The 15,137-nt window shown below is 39.1% G+C and overlaps 1 protein-coding gene across 2 annotated transcripts in view; it reads right to left on the bottom strand.

Annotated features, from left to right (window-relative positions):
• Positions 1 to 15,137, bottom strand: part of dnah1 (dynein, axonemal, heavy chain 1) — a 422,195-nt gene that overhangs the window by 355,362 nt on the left and 51,696 nt on the right. For both annotated transcript variants that reach the window (XM_043708503.2, XM_087994517.1), the window contains 3 exons: positions 12,773 to 13,025; positions 7,894 to 8,051; positions 2,698 to 2,909 (listed from right to left, as the gene is read on the bottom strand). In XM_043708503.2, coding sequence (XP_043564438.2) covers positions 2,698 to 2,909; positions 7,894 to 8,051; positions 12,773 to 13,025 — 623 coding nt within the window. The remainder of the gene's footprint in view (positions 1 to 2,697; positions 2,910 to 7,893; positions 8,052 to 12,772; positions 13,026 to 15,137) is intronic.

Raw genomic sequence — 15,137 nt, 5'->3', positions numbered from 1 at the left:
AAGACTCTAGATGAGTGGTGGGCTGCTCGTCATTCATCTCATCGCCCTTTATGTGGATAGCATCCTGACTGACCGACTAATTCCAAGCCCCTGGATTGGTATCAAACCAGTGTTAGACTGCCCCTAACTTAATGTGCTGCAGCCCCTGAGTAAAGGCTTTTCTTGACTTGACTGAGGCCTGCTGACAAGTTTTGTTCATGTGTGCCTGGTGCAAATGTCAAGGCAAAACAAATAATATGAATCTGGTATCTCTGGCTGAGGCAGCAAAGCACAAAAATGTAAGTCAGTACAAGGCAGGGATACTATCAGCATCAAGATGGGGTCAAAGTGAGTGAAGCTATGACAACAAGCAAAGAGCCTGGAGATGAAGCCTACTTCAGTCCATAAGTGCACAGCATCTTTGCAGCAGTATTACAATGATAAGTGGTGGTGCTATCTGATATGCCTCACTGAAGTACAGAAGTGCCGTGTAAGTGGATTGGAGATGTACCACGTGGGTTCTTAGAGACTGGCATATGTCAGATACCAATGTCCAAGTACATGCGGTATGGCCAATGACCATGTAGCATGCCCTGAGATGTCTGGTTTACAATATGGAGGTTATTTGGAGCAAGTGGTGAGCTAAATTTGTCAGGTAACTACTCTGGTTTCCATGTTGGGTTTTCTTGACATCTAGCTTGTTTGGTGAATTTGGTAAGATAGAAAGCTGAATATTGTACAGCTGAGTTGGGCCATCAACAGGTTGTTAAAAAGCAATAATCCCCCTTAATTTGCCATTCATTGATACCTCACAAGAAACTCACCTCACCACTTGTGAAAAGAATAAATCATAGAGGGAGTTGCTCCCAACATAAAAGTGGGCCTCACCGGTCTTCTCCAATCCTGTCACAAAACTCACTTTAGCCCATGTTATTCAGATAGCTATAAGATTCCAAACAATATTTCTATTTTTTTGCTGTTATAACCTCAAAGTTTATTTTGATCATCCCATGGTGACCTATTTCATTTCTGGTTGTTCTTACACAATTGATGTATTTATAGTGCCACAACTCTTTGGGGTGGCAAGCCAGGAGTTGTTGCAAAAGTTAAAGTTTTTAAAACAAGTACACAAAATTCCCCAATTTACCTGATTTTTAGACACAGGTTGTTAGACAGCATGGACAGTTTCTGTACTTAATAAGAATTACTATTTATTACAATGATTGTATTCTAACTACAGGCAAACAGCTATTAACCATCAGCATGTACCACTATAAATTAAAACTCCAATCCCATTATAAGCTCCCCCTTACATACACACAGACACACACAAACACATAGATGAAAGTTAAGGTCAAATAGGTTATGTGTGAAGGTAAGCTGAAAGACAGCTCTGTAGTTGCTGAGATAATTTTTATGCTGGTCAGAACATTGCTTTATTGTCATCTTTCTTCAGATTCTTGCATTTGTTTGCAAGAAATGCAAGGTGGCTGATTTATTTATAAAAGGTCTCTGGCTTATCAGTTAAATATCATAGGTTCCAATAACTGCTGAGTGAAGATGAAATGGTTTTCTTCACATTTAAAATGGGTTTGACTGCAGAGAACAGAGATACAGCATCTGGTGCTGGTGGAGATCAAAACACTCTATCTTGTTCCCAAGCTAGTTAGTTACCTGAGAACTAATCATATCGTTGTTAGCAGGCAAAAGGCTCTTGTCACCAATAACTGGTCTCTTGTCCATGGACCAATCAACTTTTTGTTGTTACCCAGCTGCATCTGTACACAGAGGAACCTTGATTATCTGGCATTCAATTATCTGAATATCGGATTATCTGGCAAGATCACAAGGTCCCGTTGCTTCGCAAAACTATGTTATCCAGCATTCAATTATCTGGAATTCAATTAACTGAACAAAATATTCCCCGCCCATGTTCTTTGGGTAATCGAGGTTCCTCAGTATAGAACCCCACGGTTTCAATTCATTTGCGACCCAAACTTCAATTACTTTTGTTCAAACAGTCATTTACAAAATGCTTGCCTTAAGTGTCAGGTTACATACTTTTCAAAACATGCAGTAATCCATTAAAACGCTGTTTTAAAACAGCTTTGTCTAATTTCAATATACAATTTTACAAAAAAAAAGTATTTAGAGTAGAATAATTATTTTTAATTTTGTCCACTTTGCCGTACTAATTTTAAATAAAAACTTTTTCCAATGTGATATTAATTGTAATTCTTACAGTTTATACTCCAGTGGAAATGTAGCTGCTAACCATTGCAAAGCAACATGATTTAGTGATGGAGTGCTGAAACCAAAAATCACAAAAGGCAATGATCCTGTGAAGTTAAAACATTTTAATGAAACAATACAACTGACAATGAAACAAAAGGTTGTGAAAAACCCGAGGCAATCATTTGTCTAAAGGTCTGGAAGGCTTCTGAAGCAGCCTAAAGTAATCAGAAGACAGCAAATCATGCAATATTGCTTTCTCAGTTACAAGTAGAATCCAAATAATATGGCTGCCTGAAACAATTCCAGAACTAATGATTACTGAGACTTTCATTCTTCTAGCTAATGAAGCTGATACATTCTTTGAGAAAATAGATTAATATTCATTTTCCTGACATTCCCCCACAAAAGTATCTATTTTCGTCTGAATTTCAATATGCAGTAAGACAAATAATTAAAGGAAAAAGGCACTGAGTATATTAATACCTGTGCATGAGCCTGGGACTGCATCTGTTCAAATTCTTCCAGACGAACACCTTTTATCAGGGTCACAAAGAACAGGGACATGGCGGCCACTTTGTTGCATTCAGCACGTACTTTGCACAGGGCTACGATTACTTCCGGTTTAGTCAACAGAGTGTTAAAGGAAAATGCCTTTCTGTTTTGAGCAAATGGATAATCTGGAAGCTGTATTCGTCCTAGGAGACAGAACAACGTTGATTTTATTTTCAAAACAAAAGACTGAAAGTGCAAGTTTTGTTATTAGTTTTTCTTATTTATTCATTTTTTGAGATGTGGGCATCGCTGGCTGTCCAGCATTTATTGCCTGTCCCTAGTTGCCCTTGAGAAGGTGATGGTAAGCTGCCTTTTTGAACCGTTGCAGTCTACTTGCTATGTGTTGACCCATAATGCCATTAGAGAGGGAATTCCAGGATTTTGACCCAGCGACAGTAAAGGAAAGGCGATATATTTCCATGTCAGGACAGTGAGTGACTTGAAGGGAAACTTGAAGTGATGGTGTTCCCATACATCTGCTACTTGTCCTTCTAGATGGAAGTGGTTGTGGGTTTGGAAAGTGCTGCCTGAGGGTCTTTGGTGAATTTCTGCATGCATCTTGTGGATGGTACATACTGCTGCAACAGAAGTCTGGTGGTGAAGGGAGTGAATTCTTGTGCATATAGTGCCAATCAAGAAGGTTGCTTTGTCTTGGATGGTGTCAAGCTTCTCGAGTTGTTGGGACTGCACTCATCCTGGCAATTGGGGAGTATTCCATCACACTCCTGACTTGACTTTGTAAATGGTAGACAGGCTGTCAGGGGTCAGGAAGTGAGTTACTTGCCACAGTTTTTCCAGTCTCTGACGTGCTCTTGTAGACACTGCATTTATGTGGTGAGTCCAGTTGAGTTTCTGGTCAATGAAACAGTCCAGTCCAACACTGGCACCTCCACATCCCAGGATGCTGATAGTGGAGGAATCAATAATGGTAAAACCATTGACTGTCAAGGAGTAGTGATTAGATTGTCTCTTATTGATGATGGTCATAGCCTGGCATTTCTGTGGCACAAATGTTACTTGCCACTTGTTAGCCCCTGCCTGGATATTGTCCAGATCTTGTTAAATTTGAACACAGACTGCTTCAGTGTCTAAAGAGTCGCAAATGGTGCTGAACATTGTGCAATCATTGGTGAACATCCCCACTTGTGACCTTATATGGAGGGAAGGTCATTGATGAAGCAGCTGAAGATAGTTGGGCCTAGGACACTACCCTGAGAAACTCCTGCAGACATGTCCTGGAGCTGAAATGACTGACCTATAACAACCATGACATTAGTACAATTACTTATTCGGAATAGACTACAAATATGAACAGATCAACAAATGTTTTCTTTTATTCACTCACATGATGCAGACATCACTGGCTGGCTAGCATTTGTTGCCCATCCCTAGTTGCCCTTGAGAAGGTGGTGGTGAGCAGCTTTCTAGAACCACTGCAGTCTAACAACCATAAGGAACCATAATTTTCCACTGAGCAATTCCATTATATGCTCTGCAAGTCTCAATTTAAATTTGCATTTGAATATTCTGATGAAATTAAGTAAAATAATTACTCAAAAAAACTAAGCTATTAAATACATAGTCTAAATCCTGAAGAGTTATAAAACTGACCTGACACACTGGGAGAAAGTGAGGACTGCAGATGCTGGAGAAGCACAGCAAGTCAGGCAGCATCTCAGGAGCAGGAGAATCAACCTTTCCTTTCCTGATGAAGGGCTTATGCCTGAAACATCGATTCCCCTACTCCTTGGATGCTTCCTGACCTGCTCTGCGTTTCCAGCACCACACTTTCAACTCTGACCTCACATACCCTCAACTATATCTCTTCCAATCTCTCCCAGACCACTTATATCCCCAGATCCTGAACACATAGACTAATACCACCCCCATCAACACCAACATCCACTCTCTCCTCCACTTCCAAAAACCCACAAATAATCTTGACCATATTATTGGTCACTGTGGGCTGAAGATAGTCATCTCTGTGGAACACAAGTAATCACAGGTTACTTTAAATGTCACACCTGTTAGCTACAACACATAAAGATAATTTAAGGTCTCATAGGCTATACAAGGACATGGAATTGATTTCCTCTCACCTTGAAGTATAAGTATTTGCCAACATGCTCTTATAAGCAATGATGCCTTTCTTGGGTAAAGTAGGGATGGAAAAATATGATATCAATAATCAACAGCACTTACAATTACCCACATTGTATGCATGGCATGGTTTGTGCTGCATTCATTGGAATGAAGTCCTAATGTCAAAGGCTTATGTTGATGCATTCTAAGGCCCTCCTTGTCAGACTCCTCCATTTCCCATTGAATGGGGAACTATGCTAAAGTATCATTTCTATGTTGACTACTCACTGCTGACATTACTAAAGACCTATTCTATTTCTTTTATTCCCAACACAGGTTCATTGGAAGTTTAGCCAATGAACAACAGGAGTCATCATCACTGTTGATGCAATGCAACGAAGGTGCAGAGAAATTGAGTAGGAATAGGAATTCCAACACCAGCAGCAACCTCCAGCAGCTGCCAGAGTCTCTATATGAAGTAGCAGCTGAAGATCTCCTCTGGCTATACAGGAGGCCCAGAGTTGTTCCTCCTCGATGTCATTCCTCCAGATGAGTGAGATGCAGTGTTGATAAACAAATGTGAGGGGATAATGTAACAGAAATACACCAACTGCTGGAATGGGACCTGCAACATGAAGGTGTAGGTAGCTATCTTATCCTGGTGACCATCAATGTGACAGCTGCATTGCATTTTTCTGCAAATGATTACTTCCAAGGAGCATTTGGGATTTTATATGGGATCTCTCAAATCAACCACCCACAAATGTACTAAGGATGCTACTGATGTAACTTGTGGCAGTTCATCTCATTTCCCAGTGATAGGGCAGTGCTGCAGTCCAGGTAGTAAGCTTTGGTAGCACAGTTGGACTCCCCCAGGTGCAGGACACTTTCAACTGTACATCCATCACATTTGAGTGGTGTACCATATCATAACACATATCATACCATAACATCTATAATCATTGCTACCATATCTTAGAAACCTGCCAAATACACTGGAAGTTTCCAGGTCTTCTGAAGATGATATTCTGAAACTAGAACTGGATTGAGGGGTCCTTGCAGTACACTCCTGACAGTATGCCACATAATCCTAGCCTGCTATCCAGTACACGACTTATTCTTTACAATAACCTGTTACATGTTAAGGAATGTGAAGCAATGTGAAACCTCAAGAATAAAGTGGATAGAATAAGGGTGATCTGCCAGTATGTGCATTAGAACAGTCAAATCTACAAGCAACAAAGGATTTAATGAGAGTTTTAGCAGATTCCATAATGCACATATTGTCTTTGGTGGATCTATCTAAGTAAGGAAACTCTTAAATAGTAACCCACACAGAGAATATAATGATACTACATGAATGCATCACCTCATAAAGGAATTCATGAGAAAACCAAAAAGAAGCCTTGAAAACCAAAATGTAGCCTCCAACAAATTAAAACTATTCCATGAGAAAATCTTAAGTACAGCTCCGAAAAGTTATTTTTGAACCCCGGCAACGATGTTATGCTGAATCTCTACAAAGCTCTGATTAGGTCACAACTAGAATATTACATTCAGTTCTGATCACCACACTTCAGCAAAAATGTGAAGGTCCTTGAGGGGGTACAGTGGAAAATTATCAGAACTGTTTCAGGAAGGTTTTTTTAAAGTTACGTGCAGCTCAATTTTTATCAGGGGCAATGATCTAGAACTCCTGGTGAAAAAGTATAAGCAGGGAACACACCCACAATACTGCAGGCTCCTTGTGTTAATTGGGAGCAATTCTCACTTTTTTAAGGCAAGACATTTGTTTTATCTCGGAAAAAGGTCTGAAATATGTCCACAGAGGCCGGTACCCCATTACCAAGGCACACTTTATGTACACTTGGAGAGTCCACATTGATCCAGCCCTTCAGAGCCAGGTCTCAGAGTGAACAAAACCTCTGACACTCCTGTTTATATCTGTCAGCCGAGGCTCCCTGATTGGCCTGGATTAACAGCTCCAATCAAGGATCTCTTATTCTTTGAGGTTCACCTAGCTGACTTCATTACAATTACTACTCTAAAGGTTCCACTTTAGAATTGTTAGTCAATCAGACAGCTGGCAGTTCTATAAGCCTAGCAGTGCCAGGTTCAAGTGTTGATCACTGCTGGGATTACAAGGAGTTTTGAAGAAAGGAAGTCAGGACACTAGGGCCAAATTGAAAGGCCTCACTGAGGGGTGCTGGATGTGAGAAGGTTATGGTCAGAAGGGTTAAAGGAGTAAATGAAGTTGGGAAGATGCCTCTGTTGGTCACAGGGAAACCATAAATGGTATTACATGCCCCCCTAGCATGTATTTCCATCTGCTGTGAGTAAAGAGTGGCAGAGACAATAATTGTCCAAAGGCCTGTTTACTTTGGATCAAAAGAGATTTTTGATAGAGATGTGAAATATCCTGACAGGCTTAAATAAAGTAGATGAAAAAAATTCCACAGAGGCTGGTATCCCGTCACCAAGTCACCCTTTAGTTACGCATTGCCAACACGTGGACTCTGACCAGCCAGCTCAAAGCCACTCCCTAGATCCTCTGAGACTCTTGTTTATATTGGTCAGCCAGGACACCTTTATTCACCCAGATTAACAGACCAAATCAGGGAACTCACACTCAATTAGATCTATCTGGCCTACCTCGTTCTAATCACTACAGCAGACAATGGAAAACTTTCTCAACAAGCTGATGGCACAAGGATTAGGGGAGACATTTATATTTGAACAAGAGATACACGAGGAATGTCTGGAAAAAACATTTTTTACTCAGTGAATGCTAATGACCTGGAACCCATTATCCATGAGGATTTCAGAAGAAGCCACAATCGGAGATTTCAAAAGCAATTAGATGGGCACTTAATTAGAATAAACTTAGAGGACTTTGGATTGAGTTGGTGTGTGACTCACTGAATTGCTCTGTATCTATCATGAATTCAATGGGCCACTTTCTGTTCTATATATGACTTTATGAGTTAAAAACTACAATAAATTTAAGTTTCATAATGTGGCAAGCAATGAATGTATCCAGCTTACCTTTGCTTGGTACCTTTTCTTCCTTTTTATCTGGAAGAGTCACATAAGAAAATACTTTGGGGTCAGACATCACCATGTGATCAAAAGTAATTTTATTCATGGTGCGATCATACTCGAGACGAACCTCCTGTTCTATCTTTTTAAAATAGTTTGGTAACCTACAAAAGATAGGAAATCAAATATAACAAACAAAAATTTTTATTTCTCATTTTAACACACTGTAATTATTACACTTTTGCCCTACATTGCCTGTCACTATATCAATGTAACTTAACAATAATCCAAAAATCTAAACTAACAATCCAGAGAATGAGAGTTCATATCCAACTATGGAAGTTTGAGAATTCGAATTAATTTCCTCAAAACAAAACTTGAATAAAAAGTTACCAGTGGTCAAGTAACAAGAAAGCAGTCAGATTATTATAAGTTTACTGGCACATTAATGTACTTTAGGGCAACAAATTGAGGGTAAAGTTCCACACCAACATGACTGATTTTAAATTATACACTGAAGTGACCTGCAAAACTCACTGCCAGCAGCCCAACTTCATCAAGTAGACCAAGTAGGAATGGGCAGTAATTTATGGCCTTTCAATGATCCATTCATGATAGGAATAAATAAATAGAATGAAGTATGACCTCCTCTTGGGGAATAAAAGGAAAGCCCCTCTAACTGAAATGAAACAGGCAAAATAATTTGTGTGTCACTTTGTATCATCATCTGTTCTCAATAATACATAGTGATTATTATATGAGCATTAACTTAGTTCACTCTATAGCACTCTTAGCTCTGAGATAGCATGATTATTAACTCAAGTCCTACTCCATATGTTAGAATATAATCTGTTGTAACTCCACTGTAATATTGAGGATCATTAAATGATGTTTTGTCTTTAAGAAACTATGTCAGATGCTGGAAAATAATTGAATAGTTATTCATCTGAATAAGTAACAATTGGGGCCGACTGAAAAGGCCAAGGTTCTTTTTTACATAAAAGAAATGTAGAGGTTACTATATAGTTCCTTGAAAATTAGGAAGTGTTTTGATACGATACAAGTAGAGAATATGTTTCCAGTTGTAGAACGCAAAGCTAGAAGTCATAATGTCATCAATAATGAATCCAATTAAAAATTCAGGAGAAATCCAGTAAATTGAGGAACATGGAGGAAACCACACATACCACAGAAACAGCATATAAGCACAACTTTCTAATATCAGGAAGCCAGCTCTGTAGCAATTGATAAGCAGATTATACTCATTAGGATTTGTTTTATAACCTAAACCTATTTATAATCTTAGAATACAGACTCCTACCGTATGGAAATTAACCATTGTGAGTTCTAGCAAATAAGGCTTCCCTAAAATCAATAACTACCAGGTCTTACATGGAATTTATCCATTTAGATAAAGATTCTTAGAATAAGAAAGGGCTATACTTAATAGGAGTTAACAATGATCAAAACAACATTTGGAATATAAAATAAGAGAGACCTAATTAGAATTAAGAAACCACCCCTATATATAAGAAATTAATTATGCAGTCCAAATCACGCCATAATTAGAAAGCATACATCCGATAGTTAGATTTGAGTAACTTGCTGAGGCGTCTCTCATTCAGTCATGAAATATGGTAATGTTACTTTAATATTTCACATATATCCTACTTATCAGTTTTACTGTAACAGTTAACAATTGAAACTGGATTCTCTATTAGAGATAAACTTGTATCATGTTTCATTTTCCTACAACGTATGTAATGTTCATTTGACTGTTGGCATCCAATTCTGAATTGCATGTTTGGTTCTTTAACAAACTTTGATATTTTTGGAGGTTATGCTGTCTTGCATATTCTTCGTGTTGCTAATTTGAAAACCTGATTCCATACATTACTGAGGAATAAACTGGACCCTAATAATAACTAGGTTTTAATTTCCTCAGCAGTTTATTGAGAGAATGATAATCTCAGCTGACTTCTTTTCTTTGGGCAGAGATTAATCAATCCTTCACACCAATTTAAGAATTTTTGGAATCTTTTTCTTCCTGAGTTTGAAGGGTATCCTCTGAGAGATATTTCTAACCTGGAATTGTCAGAAAATTGGGCCTGGAGTATACAATTCTCATTAAACCAGTGTTAGTCCACTGGCTAATGGTAATAAAAATTAGCTTAGAAATGCTGAGCTATGAGGTTGCAGATTATGTTGGAGTAAAATTCTGTTGATATTGATGGCCCACAATGCCTCATGGATGCCCTTTAAGATTCAGTTATTTGATCTGTTCTGAATCTATCTTATTTAGAATACAACACAACACAATGAAAAACACCTTTGATGTAAAGATAGAACTTCATCTCCACAAAGGCTGCATGTAGGTTCTGCTGCAGACATATCAGAAATAAGGGCTTTAATGGTGTGACATAGAGGAAAAGGTTGATGGGTATTTATCTTTTCAAAGTCGAGAGTGGGTTGCTAGAAAAGCACAGCAGGTCGGACAGCATTCGAGAAGCAGGAGAATCGACATTTCGGGCAAGAGTCCTTCATCAGGAATGGCTTAATCAGGATTTATCTTTTCAGCACTATCACTCCAGCCTGCATATCTGCATGTCAACCCAGATTACTGCCAAGTTGGTGCAGCCCAAAGCTAAGACTTATTGCTGTGTTCAGCATAGAAAAAGGCTATTTGGTACATCATATCCACACCAATCAACAAAGATCTGACTGCACTAATCCCATTTTCCAGCTCTTGTCCCACAGCCCTGGAGGCTATGGCAATGCATATGGTTATGTAAATACTGCTTTAAGTGTTTTAAGAGTTTCTGACTCAACCACTCTTTCAGGCAGTGTGTTTTGCATACCATGGTCATACTGATCTTGAGTACTTTCTGGAGTTCTACCATTTATAACATACTCCCTTGTCTTGTTAGCCCTTCCCAAATGCATAACCTCACACTTTTGTGGGATGAATTTCATTTGTTAGTGTTGTGACTACCTGACCAGTTCATTAACATCCTCCTGCAATTTATAGCTGTCCTCCTTCCTATAAGCTAATTTACCAATTTTGTATCATCCACAAATGTCTGGATCATACCCAGTAAATTTGAGTCTTAATCATTAATATACGCCACAAACAGGAAAGACCCAGCATTGAGTCCTGTGGAACCCCAATGGTAACAGACTTCTAATAAGAGAAACATCCCTTTACCATCACCTATTCCTGTCTGTCTCCTCCAACTTTTCACTTTTCCTTGGATTACATGGCATCTTACTTTCTTGGCCAGTTTGCCATGAGAGAGCCTATTAAGAGCCTATCAATGAAGATCACGTGAAATGCATTGCCCACATTAACATGTCTGGTTACTTCCTCAAAGAAAATTGGATCATATCTGTCAAACATGACTTTTCCGCATTGAATCCATGCTAAGTATCTGATTAATCCATGTACCTCCAAATGCAGATCTACTTAGTCTCTCAAAAACTCCCTACCACCAAGGTTAGATTGAGTGGCTTATAATTTCCAGGTCTATCCTTTCCACTCTTCTTTAATAACAGGACAATGTTGGCAGACCTTCAGTACCCTCTCACTCTCCCCTAACCTGTGGCCAGAGAGCATCTAAACATTACTTATTTCTCCTACAAAACCTCCCTCAACAGGCTGGGGTACAACTCATCCAGGCCTATGGATTTATCCACTTCTAAGGCTGCTACACCTGCTGTCATCTTCTTTTTCTCTATGTTATTTCTACAAACATTCACAGTCCTCCACAGTGTGTCTACACCTGCAATCTTTTCCTTTGTGAAGACTGATGCAAAGTTTTCATCATGGACTATGGCCATGTCTTCTGGGTCCACAATTACTTTTACGTTCCTAATGGGCTCAACTGTTTATATATATTTTTTTAAAACTTTGGGCTTTTCTTGTTTCACCTGCCAATTTTTCCTTAGCCTTTTTTGTTTAACCTTCCTATTTCCCTTTTTAAAATTTCATCTGCAGTTTTTATACTTCACTAGGGACTCAGCACTTGATATCTGCCATAAGCTCCTTTTATGTAGCTTAATCCAATCCTTTATGTCTTTGACATCCAGGATTCTCAGTCTTGGTTCCACCGTTTAACTTTACAAGTGCATATTTATTTTCTCTTGTTCCTCCTTACTAGCCTCTCACTGATCTGACAGTTTTATCTGCAAGCAGCTGTTCCCAGTCTATTTGGACCAAATCATTGCTTATCTTAATAAGGTTAGCTTTTCCCCAGTTTGAACATTTATTCCTGGCCCATCCTTATCCTTTTCCATAACTATCATAAATCTAAATAAGTGTGGTCACTGCCTCTAAAATGTTTCCTTACTAACACACCTTCCTACTGCCTGGCACACACAACCACCTTACTGTGCTTTCTATATACAGGCCAAAATTGGTCTTTTGGGTGTTAGAAAGCCAGAGCTGCTTGACGTCATCCTCAAACAATCTCTACTCACAGTCAGCAACCTTACACCAATCATGCTGCAGCGTGTGAGGTAGCACTAATTAAAGTAGAACAAAGCAATTCTAAGTAACATGAAAGGGATTAAGGGAATGTTCAGGCTAATCAGTTGACTATAGAATAGTATAGGATTTATTTTGTAAAGTATTTTAGAGTGTCTGTCTTAGAGTGGCTTTTATTTAAATTAATTATTCTTCAATAATAATTAATCTAGAATTAGAAACTGGAAACAAAAGAAATATCACCTCTCCCAGCTGAATGCTTAGCACCTGGAATCAAATGCAAACCCAAATAGGATGAAAGTTTTTTTCCCTATTTAGATTTTGAGAATCCAAAGTGGACTGAATTAGGGTTGTCTCAAAGCAGTTCATCATGGATATAAGCTGCTAAAATGAAAAACATACGCAGATTTATCTCGGAATCCAGGAGTGCTAAAGGCCCATTTCTTCATTCTTATAAAGCTTTCTTCATCCAGAAACCTAAGCCTATCAACTGGCATGCAGTCAATATAAAGATTGTACAGCAGCAGTGCTTCTGTCTTCTGACGTAGGAAGTGAGCTTGCGCCACTCGTTTTGAAAAAATAACAGGATCCTCTGCGATGAACATCAAACGAACCCTTGGTATCCAGAACTGATTGGGCAACTCCAATCTCTCACCTGTACAGAAATCAATCACAGTTATCAATATTTAAGGCATTTTCATAAGGCTCTACATAATCCCCACAAATTGTAGACAGTACACTTAATTTCCCAGACAATGTTAGCTGTGAGTCTGTATGTGGCAATCCTCTTTACCTGTTAAATGAAAATATAATATTTACCATTCCTAATCCAGAGGTTTGATCACGAAAGGCTGACTACAATCCTGAAGAAGTGCTGTAAAGTCATAGATGCTATCTTTCAGATGAAATGTGAGTGCAAAATTTGACCATCTGCCTAAGAATGCACAATCTCTTGCGGCGCTGATTCTGACATTCTTCTGGTAATATAATCAATGCTTCTCCTTGATCCTACCTCCATGTACCATAATTGTATGTACAATTATTTCCTTGCTTGCAGTCAACTACACAACAAAGCTAACCGAATAACTCCAATAGCATCACCCTATCACCCCATTTTATTGCCCCACATATTCCAAGAGAGTCATAACCCCTTTACTAGCAAAACAAACCAGTTGTTGTGTAAATCTACATACCTGATCACACTTGTGCATCAACAGCTGAGTGGATCTCTCAGTCATGCACCCTTTTATGGACTCATTCAACTGAATGACTTTGGTTTTTATAGGTCCTTGCTGTTCACAAATTGGCTACATTCTGCTACCTCAAAGTGACAACCCTTCAAAAGTTTTTATTTGACTGTAAGGCTCTTTGAATTGTTGTGAAAGGTGTTATATTAATGCTTTCTTTCACTAAGGGATATGGAATCAAGACAAGTAAAAGGTGTTGCAACACAGATCAGCCACGATCTAACTGAATAACGAAACAGACTGAAAGGGTCGAATTGTTTACTCACGTTCCTTTATCCCTAACACGTCCTAGTCAGCATGGCTTTGGGCATGGGAAATCATGTCTCACCAATTTGACCGAGTGATTTGAAGAAGTGACAAAGAAGTTTGATGAAGGCAAAGCAGTATAAGTTATCTATATGGACTTCAGCTAACATTCGACAAGGTTCTGCATGGTAGACTGGTTAGTAAGATTGGATCATATGGAATTCAAAGGGATCCACTGAATTGGATACAAATTGGCTTGAAGGTAGGAGACAATGCATGATGTGGAGGTCTGACCAACGGGGTGCCATAAGGATTGGTGTTGGGTCCACTGCTTTTTATCAATTGTATAAAGGATTTGCAGGTGAATATAGGAGTAATGGTTAGTAAGTTTGCAAATGACACCACAATGTGTGGTGTGCTGGACAGTGAAGGAGATTATCTCAGAGTAAATGGGACCTTGATCAGATGGGCCAACAGGCCGAGGAGTGGCAGATAGAGTTTAATTTTGATAAATGTGTGATGTTGCATTTTGGTAAGGCAAACTAGTGTATGACTTAATGGTAGGTCCTGGAGTGTGTTGCCAAACAAAGAGACCTAGGGGTGCGGTTGCTTAGTATCTTGAAAATGTAATCGCAGGTAGACAGGGTGGTGAATGAGGCATTTGGCACCATTGCCTTCATTGGTCAAAACATTGAGTATAGGAGTTGGGACGTCTTGTTGCAGATGTACAGGACATTGGTGAGGCCACTTTTAAATACCATGGACAATTCTGATCGCCCTTCTATAGGAAGGATGTTGTTAAACGTGAGAAGGTTTGAGAGAAGAAGAGATTTGCAAGACTGTTGCTGAGATTGGAGGATTTGAGTTATAGGGAGAGGCTGAATAAGCTAGGGCTTTATTCCCTGCAGCATCAAGACTGAGGGGTGACCTTATTGAGGTTTATAAAATCATGAAGGGCATGGATAAGGAACAGCCAAGATATTTTTCCTAGGATGGGGGAGTCCAAACCGAGAGGACATAGGTTTAAGGTGACGGGGGAAAAATTTAAAAAGGAGCTGAGGGGCAATTTTTTCACGCCAAGGGTGGTGCATGTATTCCAGCTTTCAGAGGAAGCAGTGGAGGTGTATACAATTACAATATTTAAAAGGCATCTGGATGGGTATATGAATAGGAATGATGTAGAGGGATATGGGCCAAATGCTGGCAAATGGACTTGGTCAGATTGGGTTGACTGGTCAGCATGGACGAGTTGGACAGAAGGATCTGTTTCCATA

Source organism: Chiloscyllium plagiosum, unplaced genomic scaffold, assembly GCF_037043375.1.
Source record: "Chiloscyllium plagiosum isolate Xiang-an unplaced genomic scaffold, Cpla_swu_hap1 HiC_scaffold_14, whole genome shotgun sequence".
NCBI classification, from domain to species: Eukaryota; Metazoa; Chordata; class Chondrichthyes; order Orectolobiformes; family Hemiscylliidae; genus Chiloscyllium; species Chiloscyllium plagiosum.
Note: the sequence above shows the minus strand (reverse complement) of the source record. Positions and strands in the feature narration are given on the sequence as shown.